Source organism: Cucumis sativus, chromosome 4 (assembly GCF_000004075.3).
Source record: "Cucumis sativus cultivar 9930 chromosome 4, Cucumber_9930_V3, whole genome shotgun sequence".
Lineage (NCBI taxonomy): Eukaryota > Viridiplantae > Streptophyta > Magnoliopsida > Cucurbitales > Cucurbitaceae > Cucumis > Cucumis sativus.
In genome coordinates, this window is record NC_026658.2 from 5498954 (window position 1) to 5510143 (window position 11190).

The 11190-nt window shown below is 30.4% G+C and overlaps 1 protein-coding gene across 1 annotated transcript; it reads right to left on the minus strand.

Annotated features, from left to right (window-relative positions):
- Window positions 1-419: 419 nt before the first annotated feature.
- On the minus strand, window positions 420-8425 carry LOC101215100 (polyadenylate-binding protein-interacting protein 9). The gene is made up of 10 exons (XM_004137202.3): window positions 7630-8425; window positions 5668-5784; window positions 5540-5587; window positions 3900-3972; window positions 3689-3801; window positions 3523-3582; window positions 2105-2152; window positions 1939-2007; window positions 956-1017; window positions 420-871 (listed from the first exon to the last, which is right to left on the minus strand). The coding sequence occupies exons 1-10, from the start codon at window positions 7891-7893 to the stop codon at window positions 805-807; spliced, it is 921 nt and encodes a 306-aa protein (XP_004137250.1). The 5' UTR covers window positions 7894-8425; the 3' UTR covers window positions 420-804.
- Between the last annotated feature and the right edge of the window lie 2765 nt (window positions 8426-11190).

Sequence of the window (11190 nt, forward strand, 5' to 3'; positions counted from 1 at the left end):
CTGTGTAATATCTTTTGGAAGTTTTATTTTTCAAGATCAAAACATAATGGATGAATAGGTCAATTGGTTGAGCATCTATAATTCCCTTTATGGATCCAAGTTTTGACTCTTCTCTTATTTACTATATAATATTATTTTGGAAAAGATTTAAAATACTTTTAATATATATAAATAAAAGACTCATCTTTGATTTAAAAGAGAATCAAATTTAAATCTAATTATTAATTTTTACAAAGAATGTAGAATATTTGTAATGAGTACATACCCCAATTACTATTACTCACTTTGGTTCAAACTTAAAGGCCAAGCATGAAAATCTTATAAGTAGAGATTCCACATTTTTTATTAAAAAAAATACATGAGCAGGAAAAATAAAAGTACAGTTTAAGCCTAACAAACCTTAAAGCACACCATAGCTATTAGAAAAAAAACAGTAATCCATTCAAGAACAACCAGCAATACGGTAATAACTCCAACAACTCTATAGTTAATAAAAAAACATTAACTAGTGATTGAAGAAAAACTAAGGCCTTAGCTCTCAGTGAAGGGGAAGAGAAAATAACTGTCAAAGATTGAAACTCAGTCAAATGGAACTTCAATTGAAGAAGAGTTATGAACAAAGTTCAGCCACATAAGCTATAACCAACTTTTGTGACAAAAGGGTTTCACCAACACTTCAACAATTCACAAGTTGTCTGAATCTCATTGTCCAACCAACTATTGTAATGAAAAGTATCACCAACACTTTGGGACAATTCATACATTGTTTGAAATTTCATCCATTCCTATTGGAGACTTTGCTTTTCAAGGTGCCTTCAGGCTTCCCGGCCGAGTAACTCGTGGCCTAACAGGCGTCTTAGATGGACTTACCCTACAAATTTTCACGAATCAATGTAAATAAACAAATGCATGAATCAAATCAATATTTGAGAACAGTGAGATAACTTGACCATACCTGATAGGCTGAGCACCCAAGATCATGCCACTACAATTGAGTGCTTGAAGAGCAGTCTCTGCCTGCTCACAGAAACAAACAGAACTAGTATTACAAAAGTGGAAACAAATGCACCCAAGTATGTACGTAACAAAGCTAGGCAAGTCGTCAACAATGAAAAAAAAATGCTTATAACAAATCAATGTAATGAAAATAGTGAAATGATGGTCGCCATTCATGTCAGGTAAGAGAATATGATTTTAGCTAACTTTAAGAATGTGAGAGTTCACTGGTCTAAGAAATGCAAACAAATTAAGAATGAATCACTAAATAAAGCAAAAGATGTTTCTTAAAGTAAACAAACCAACTCCCTATGAATGGGTAAGTTGCATATTAGAATCTTCAGAGATTTATACTGGTCCTCTTTATCGTTAAAAACTAGCATAAGACAAGATCAAAACATCAACTTTCATTTCATTTTGAAAAAAGTAAAATAAAAATGCAGAAACAGAAAAGATGCTGTGGCTTCACATAGAAGAAGCAATGGAATGATAGGACAAAATTCACTTTGTTGGCTAGAGGTGTTCTTAATTGAGTTTTAGAATAGTATTTAGTTCGGTTGTAGCCCAAAAACTTTTACTGATGGTTTCTTTTCTTCATGATTGAGTCTTGTTTGATGTTAAACTTACAGGGACATTAAATTAACAAAAAAAACCCAAGAGAAAATTATAATAAAAGTTAATATAGACATACTAATTTAAACAAATGCATATTATTGATAAAGACACATAATTATCTAGAGGCCCACCAGTAAATTTCAGCTTTGACTAAAGTTTAAGAAAAATGATCCGCACTACCAAATAGAAGTATAGAAACCTGTTCCGAATGAAGGCAGGCTACGGCATGAATTAGAAAGTGCTATACAGCTAGATAAAATCTGTTGCAACTAATCAGTATATCTTTGAAACGTACTATTAACCTCTGAGTAATGAGAAAAAGCTTACCAGAGCAAACTCTACAAAAGCTATACGGGTTGAATGCAACTGATCACCCAACAACCTCAAGCGAGTTACCTAAATTCACAGGTAAGATTTTATTTTCGAAATATTTGGTTAAAAACACAAAAACACCAACGGAAAACATGCCATATGCTTATAAGTTATATCTTACCTCACCACAAGATGTTTCAAAGAAACTCTTAACTTCAGCCTGAGATACCTATAAACAAAAAGAAATTAAAAAAAAAAAATTAAAAATATTTTCAGACCCAGATATCCATACAATTCACAAACCATCCACTCTTCTGATGCAGTTGGAATGTAAGCAAGGGCACAAGTTGGAACTGGTCATCAAATTCATTGGACAATATCCCATTATTCATAGTAGATAATCACATCAGCCCAATATTTTCACAGATTTTGATGGAATACAAAGACAGGCTAATAGGAAGTCAAATGGACCATGTGTGCAAAACAGGGAATTGTTGAGCTCAGATTAAAACTTAAGTAAATCAAATGAGTATGGATGGAAAAGTATAATACATGGTCTAGAAAATTAGAAACTGCCATTGTCTCATTGGATAATAGATCAGTATATTTTTATGTAATTGCATAATCCCGGACTTTGTTTTGTTTTGTTTTTTCTTTTTTAAAAGAATTCTCATAAACCCCGTTTACTTCTGATCAAAGACAATAAGATTTAAAACAAAAAACAAAAAACACAAAAAAGAAAAAAGAGAGGAGAAAATAACAACATAAGAGTAAAACAACTCTCAGAAACCTTGTCGCATTTTTCCACTGAAAAATTTCTTTGCACTGTTGAATTTTTCCAGGAAACAATCAGTTGTTGAATTTCTAAAACTAGAGAAATCTAGAGAAAATACAAGAGCAGAGATATGAAAGAAAAAGCAACGGAGTTGATCTTTCTAAATGCACGTAACAAAGTTCCATTGAATTAAAGATTATGCGCACAAGGCTAATAGACGTCAAAGGACTGATAAAAGATCACCCCAACATCATAGCTGAAAGAATTGATTAAAGAACAAAGATGCTAGACTTATGAAGATCCGTGGAAGCTATGGGTCCTTTCTTCTTCACTAATTATGCTAAATTTCTTCTTAGTTGGAAAAATGTGAACCAAGTAATATCTTTAAAAAGTGCAAGCAGATGAAGCCCGTGCCTGACATGTTATGAACAGAATGAAGCCAAACATTTACAACACAATTAACATAGATGGATAGATAATAAAAGAGGAGGAGGAGCAGAAGGAGAAGAGGCGATGTTTAAGATATTCATGTGGTTAAAGAGCCAAAAGATTATGACTTTAAAGTTTAAGGATGGTCTAGGTGAAGTAAACATGAGAAAACATATGCTCTTGTGGAAAAACACAGTTGAGGTTGGCTTTTGGAAGCTAAGGAGTCCAATAGGAGAGCTTCTAAAGTTCTATAGTGGGAAAGACAAAGGATAAAAACGAGGTGAAGAAACTATTATTTTCTTCTTTTCAACTTTACGATGTTCTCTTACATTTCAAACACATCAAGATTCACACTAATCATGTTCATATGATCCTACTGAAGAAAGCAATAATACCTTCTTATCAATATTTGTGCAGTAGATAGTCCTTGTACACATATCCCATTCATCATTTGACTGAGATAAACACAAAAGAGCAAAAGATCAAATCAGGTAATGAGAGAACTTTTGGTGGGGAGTATATAAATATGTCCATGTAGGAAGAGATAAGGAAACACCTTACCTTGGGGAGAAAGGTAGGATTCACAGGAAGAATGGCAGTCTTTGAAGGTAATACCTTAACTGGATAAGACCCTACCACCGTCCCACTAAGGCCTACGGCTGCTCTAGCACTATCTGTTGCCAAAACATTCCAGGTGGCATGTAAGATTAACTTATATACTTCTTTTCAGAAAAGTGCATGGAAAGAATTTCAGGGTGCAAAATTAACTTACGCTCATTAGCAAACTCCACAAAAGCAAAACGAAGAACTGAATGGGGGTCGCCACATATTCGGCAATCATTAACCTTTCAACAATATAAAATTTACACATAAACAATATCTTCAATTAACTTCACAGGCAGAAAGACAATCTGAAGAATGATCAACAATCTAAACCAGAACAGCTCCTCATTCAAGCACAATAATCCACATTTATAAAACCATTCACCCAAATGAAACATGGTTTGGCACAACTTCACATCTCTTGCCATAAAAGTGTGGCTTTTATTTATACGCAAGCACATGTCATACACATTAAGAACCAATGCAAAGGTGAATGCTATACTTAGCTGAGAAAAAAGAATGGTTTAACCAATGGAACGGGAATAATTATTTTTCCAAATTAATTTGTAGTTACCATATCACTGTGCACAGTTAATCATGATCCATTATCCTCATAGTGAAAAGTTGACACGGGATCATGCTTGCCTCTTTTCTCAACAACGCTATTAGAAATCCTTCAGTCACTTGTTTTTAGACTGAAACTTATACTTATTGATCGACCATTTTGCCAGTCAAAATGACAAGCAATCCTTGTATTTTCATAAAGAACAAAGATTTCTAATTATTTACCATGCAAATGGACTCTAATTTCACACGCATGTTAGGATATTGAGCTAAAATTTAATGCTCATCTTTTCAACATACTTCTATCATGTAAAAGTCGTAATTTCTGTGAAAGTGCACATTTATATCTTCTTTTGAACACCAAGATCTGAACTCAAATAGCGTTCAAGGTAATCTTGTTATCAACATCCTTAAACCTTAAATGTACAGTATTTCTAGAAAAGAAAGGACTAATCACAATATCATTCGAAGATATGCACCTACTTCAAAAAAAAAAAAGCTCAAATCATCCAATGGCGCCAATAAAAAACAAACCAAACCCTGTCTTTTCATTAATAAGATTACCAATAAGAGGATAGCTACAGAAAATGTTAGTTGAAAACCAAAACCTAGTCCTGAACAACCCACCTTGACATCACTCTATAACAACGTCAATCAAAAACATCCACTTAGACATCTCCCATCCCCACAAAATGACAGTACCCATTTCTCCATTGGACCTTAGCTATAATGGTTTGCGAGAATGAGAATAGGCAAAGGAATGCGAAAGATCTGCAACTGAAAGAGGGAGGAGCAAGAACTGAAAAATAAATCCACTGGGGATAAGAAACTCGTAGATAGGCCCATCTAGATCAATATAGTTAGCCAATATATATAAAAACAAAGAAGCTAGCTGAATCGATTTACTTCAGTGGTGATGGGGCAGAACAACCCAAACATACTGAATATTTAGTAAATTATTGGTCAATTCTTCACTTCCCTCTCCTTTTATTGTCATGTTTCTCTTTTAAAGATAATCGACTCCTATCATTTAAAAAATATAAAAAATAAAAATTAATTTTTTTTAAAAAAGTCTTGTTCCTTTTCATATGTGTGCTATTATTGTGCTGTTATTGTTTGTGGGACAGGGAAAGGGGGAAGGTGTAGGAAATTTCTCAGTGAATCATAGTTCACGCTCGTCAAAATACACAGAAAACTTTTTATTTCGTGAAATAATTTCTTTGAAGAAAGATTGAGTGTACTTACATAACCACAAAATTCCCTGAATACCTTGGCAAGCTCCTCTTCAGAGACCTAGAATTTAGAAACAAGATCCTCATTTAAAAATATCTTGATGCATTATAATATGAGGCTAAGCTAGATATGACACTCACATCCTTATCAATATCAGAGACATAAACGGTCCTCCTTATACTTTCCTCTTGCTGAGCTCTGACAGATCTATTATTATTCATTCTTCTTCTCCCCTGGTTATTAAATTCGGGCCTTCTCTGAAAGAGAGGGGAATGTTAACATATAGCATAGAAAAAGTTCAATAACAATCAATTGCAATCATGGTGATTGATTCCTTTTATTTTTTCTTCCGTCAATTGCATGCTATATCCATGATTCTAAAAATTAAAAGAAACAGAATTATATCGACTGACAGGATTTTATAAAAGCATCGCAACTTTTTGCAGCAGATGAAAACAAATAAGATGCAACATAATAACTATAGGAGGAAAAGAAAGTGCTACAAGATTCAAAGGAGGTATATACATGCTATCATGTGTCCACTGTCCACTTGTATGTTTTATATGGCAATATCTTTTGTACTTAACCTCAAGCACGCTAATGGAGATCAGATAGTTTCACCACAGTCAATAAGTTACAAGAATTACAAAAATGAATTGTCCTAGTTCTAAACATCAACAAGCCACAATTTAGGCAAACATTTTCAGATGTTTTCATACAATCAATAAGGTAAAAAAAATAATAATAGTAAATAATATCAGAGGATAGTAATATTGGTAGTTCGGCTCCATTCTTCAAATATTGGTAAACAGTCATACAGTTGCACAGTAGAGAATAGATTGTCAAACTAATATTGCATAAGATGGGCTAATCCTAGTTCAAGGTGCCCAACACAAACCTTAAGTGAAAATTATCAGTCTTAAGAGCCCAATACTAGACACAATAACACTGAAACAGGGGCTAAGCATGTAACGCAGAGATAAGAACTCAATGCAAATGAGAACATCTAAAATAATTATTATGCACCACCCAATTCATGTATAAAGAAATTCTCATTGTTTTGGAAAATCAGCAAGGAAATGCTCCTCGTTTTAAGAGCTAGATAGGGTGTATCAGTGAAAAACAGAAAATAACATATAATAAATGAATCTCTTGATGATAATCTTTAGAAGTTAGGTGAAAAGAAGTAAAAATTATTATATCATCCACAATAGTAAAAGACTTGAAGCAATCTAAACTGAAAACTAGTTAGCACTTCACCAAACAAACCAGAGGTGATTTAAAAGATAATTGGAAGGTGATTGAATATGAAATTTGTTAATTGAAAGACATTCTCTAAAATAGCATGAGAAATGAGAATGTAGCTAAGAATTTAATGATCATAAAAAAAACAGCCAGCGTGATAAAAAAGACCCAAAGCCATACAATTTTCACTTGAGGTTCTGAACTGATCTCAGTTGTAATTGAAAATTATAGAATTCAATGATATGATATTATTGCTCAAAATTGCAGTACAATTCACTTGGTATGCGAAATAAGCAATACACAAAGATTACTAGAATAACATTCGTTGTAAGGTCAGTAATACTAAAAAAATTCCAAGAACTCATTTTGGAAAAATTCTCATCACAAGTACCACCGATCCAGACCCCAGGGTAAAATTCATCGTACTAAACATATACACATTAACTTGAAATCGACAAGGCACAACGAATCAGATCAAACACACAAAGTATAAGAGAATCAAATTCTGACAATTAAATTATCGGTTGAATGAAAACATCCTCAATAATTTTCAGTGTGAATGACAATAAATAATACTAATAGCACACTGATCATTTCCAAGAACTCACTTTTTGAAAAATTCCCACTGATTCAGACACCCCAGAGTAAATTTTATTACATTAAACATAAATACATTTATTTGCAATCAATCAATACGAACAGACAATCCCAGATCATGCACAAACTCCATTTCAATCCAATTCCAACTCTTAAATTATGGATTGAATTTGGACAACCCAAATTAAAACAAGAACAAGAAAATCAGATCAGATTAAAGAATTAAGAGAGAGAAAAAAAAAGGAAAAAAAGGGGAATACCCTGCGATTGTTATCACTATGCAACAGTTGATCGGCGACCTGAAAGTTCTTGGCCAACGATCGATTATTATTTTGATAGTAAAAATGAAAATCTTGGCGATCATGATGAGAGTAAGAAGATGGAAAAAACTCCTTAGCCAAAGGGTTCAAATTGCTGAACATTTCAGCAAGCTTATGAGCATCAAATTCTGATTTGGGATTCATGTTAGGATCAAAATTCTTGACAGCCGCTGCCTCACTGGAATCCTCAGCAACCGCGGCCATAGAATCAAAACCAAGACAAGAAAAAACAGAATTGGAAAAAAGAAATATATATATATATATATATATCTATATAAAAGTGTATATAAGGTATATATATAATATACAAAAAGAGAAGAGTGAATTAGCAAATAAAATTGAAATGGAAGAAAAGGGTGTGTGAGACCATGTTGAAATTCTCAACAATCGGATAAACTCCAATTGGGATGATGGAGGAAGACATTTAAGAGAAGAATAGAAGAGACCCCATTTGAGAGAGGCCAGAAATGTTAAAGATGGAGAAGAAAAAGGAATAGTTTTTATTTTTTATTTTTTGAAAAGAAAAAGAAAAAAGAAAAAAAAGAAAAACAAAGAGAGAAAGGTGAATTAGGGTTCTTGAGAAGGGGAATTGATCAAAAGAGAGAGAGAAAGGAGGGAATTGAGAATTTGGGTTTGGGTTTGGCCTACTAATACCAAACTCACATCTCTCATGGGGGTTTATTCTCTAGCAGAGAAAGAGAGAGAGAGAGTGCGCCTTAAAGTGAGTGAAGATTGTGGGGACGTTTTCATCTCAATACAAAAATGGACAAATAAAAGAAACGTAAATGATGACATACTCATTTCTCCGTTACTTACAAAATTAATATTTTTAAACACATCACATTTTAATTTTATTTCATCTTTTCATCTTTTGACTTATTACCTTTATTTATACCTCCATTCAAATCTGTATGTGTTACTCAAGCTTCAATTTATATTTCATATCTAGTCCATTTCAATTTTTTTAAAAAAAAGAAATAAAGTTTCAAAGAACAGTGAAACATAAAAAGTTATTTAAATTAATAAACAAATATTTTATTCTTCTTTTATATAAATTAAATTTCTATGCTTGTCTAACTCTAATCAAATTTGTAGACATTTTTTAGTAGATGTCCAACCTACATTAGATTATATAGAAATTCAAAGTGTTCTATTTTCTCAAAGTTTATCTCATGCTTGAGAGTTGTGTGGCAAAAATTGGAAGCATTGTCATTTCCACTCAATTTGGTGGTTTGGCTACAATACAAAATAGATACAATACAAAATGTATCTATTTTTGCTTTAAAGCAGATGCTCTATTCTTTTTATTGATTTTCTATTGAAAACTCATTATTTTCATCTCATATGTTAAAATGATTTTGAGAGATATGTTTAGGATAAACTATTTCCAATTTTTCATTTAAAATAATTTATCAGTCGAGACCGGTCCAGTTCTTTAAATTTTATACGTATCATATATTTTTAATTTTAATAAAAATATTATCATATAATATAACACGTAAAAGAATTCCGTAAATTTTTAAAACTAATGTCAATATTCTATAAAATATAAATATAAACTTTTAAATGATCAATAAAAAGTTTCATAATCTTATTAAGAAAAAACTTCACGTAAAAGAATTCCCTAAATTTTTAAAATTAATGTCAATATTCTATAAAATATAAATATAAACTTTTAAATGATCAATAAAAAGTTTCATAATCTTATTAAGAAAAAACTTCAATTACTTTAAAAAGATATATATTAGATAGATGACGAATGTGTTTTTTCTTTCAAAAGAATGTATAGAAAATTTTGTTAAAATTTCAAGAAAATTACCTTAAATATAATAAACATGAACATAAAAAAATGTAAAAGTTGTCCCCTCTTTTTGGAACTTTCTGGATCAAAAAGTTGGTTGTAGTTATTATATGACTTTGCAAATTTTAACAAAATCATAATGGAAATGACTATTATGGTTTTTTTCAAATTTTAACAAATATATATATATATAGATTTAATAAAATGTTTCAATTTTTTTTAATGTTTTGGAATGTTTTAAAATATCAAAAGTTGGATGAAATTTGGTTGTATTGTAAAAATTTGTGCACATGATCATTAACAAGGAAAGAGATATAAAAAGTATAGAATATGAATAGTCTTATTTCCTTTAGAAAAACTTTGAAGATGCTTTGTGTAGGTTTAACTATATAGATATTTCTAAATTTTGGAGTATATTTGAACTATGTCTCAAATTCTACCCAATTTCAAATTTATCTTTAAAATTTTTAAATATGTTAAAATAATATTTTTGAAAGTCGTTTTTTCTCTAATGCAAAAGGATCAATTACCTTCTTTAAATTACCTTGTCACTTCACCTTTAAATAAACTTTAAAACATTTTTAAAATAAATTTTGAACTTTCTAAAGTTAAAAAACATATAAATATGTTCCATATTTGTGTTTACTTGTACAAATTTAACCTAACAATTTTGGTTTTTCACGGTACAAAAATAGTTAATACTTCAACAAAAAAAACTATGTAATTTTGTCGACAAAAAAAAAAGTGTCACACAAATGTCTCATCTTCCTCATTTTCTTTACTTTTCTACTTCTATTAACATTGAAAATATGATTTTGTTTCTAGGATTAAATTTGGGTGGTACATTCTTCTTTCAAATTAATATATGATTTTTTACTAAATATTAAAAGTAAGATTTATGAAGATATTTATCTACTATTTTAAAATATGAGTAGTACAAAATCTGCTTGTATTTTTAAATTATCTCATTACAAGGAGGTTGTTCTTAAAAGTAATTAACAATTATTATTAGAAAATTAATTATACTTATATCTTCGTTCTAATTTAAATACTACAACTCTAAAATTAAAATCTTAAATCAATATAACAATTAACGTCAAAAGATTGGAGGAAGAGATACCCAACAACAAAAAAATTAGATTAAGAGACACCTAAAAAAATTAGATTAAGAGACACAAGAGAATGAATAAATTTTTATAATTGAAGTATTTTGATTAAATTAATATAATAAAATGAATTACTAAATATTTCCCACATGCAAATTCAATTTTATAGGGTCTAAGAGACAAAACTTTATACTTAAATTTCATGATTTAGGAAGGTTACTAGGCAAATATCAAATATCATATTCTCTACTTCAATTTGCATATTAAATGAAATAAAAATTATTTATTAGATGACCAAAATAATAAAAGCATTATATATGATTATGCATGCAAAACAATTGTGATCTTTACTAAAATTAAAGGAATAAACTCACCATCAATCCATAAAATTGAATTATATCCCATATAACTAAAAATCATCATTAAATAAACCAAATTATTATACCATATCAAATAATTTTTTATACAAAATTAAAATTTAAAAGTTCAATTAAGAGCTTATGGAATATGGTAATGAGTGAAAAATAAATTTATTCTTCGTAAAGAGACAATGTTGATCTTTCGAATATATCTTTGAATTTGATTTGTTTTCAC

Bases quoted from the DNA above. Each gene is read 5' to 3' on its own strand.
- LOC101215100 (XM_004137202.3), bottom strand. From the start codon at position 7,893: ATGGCCGCGGTTGCTGAGGATTCCAGTGAGGCAGCGGCTGTCAAGAAT. The intron at 3,583-3,688 runs GTAAGGTGTTTC...TGTTTATCTCAG, and splicing joins ATCCTACCTTTCTCCCCAAG to TCAAATGATGAATGGGATAT. The intron at 1,018-1,938 runs GTAAGCTTTTTC...TTCTGTGAGCAG, and splicing joins CTTTTGTAGAGTTTGCTCTG to GCAGAGACTGCTCTTCAAGC.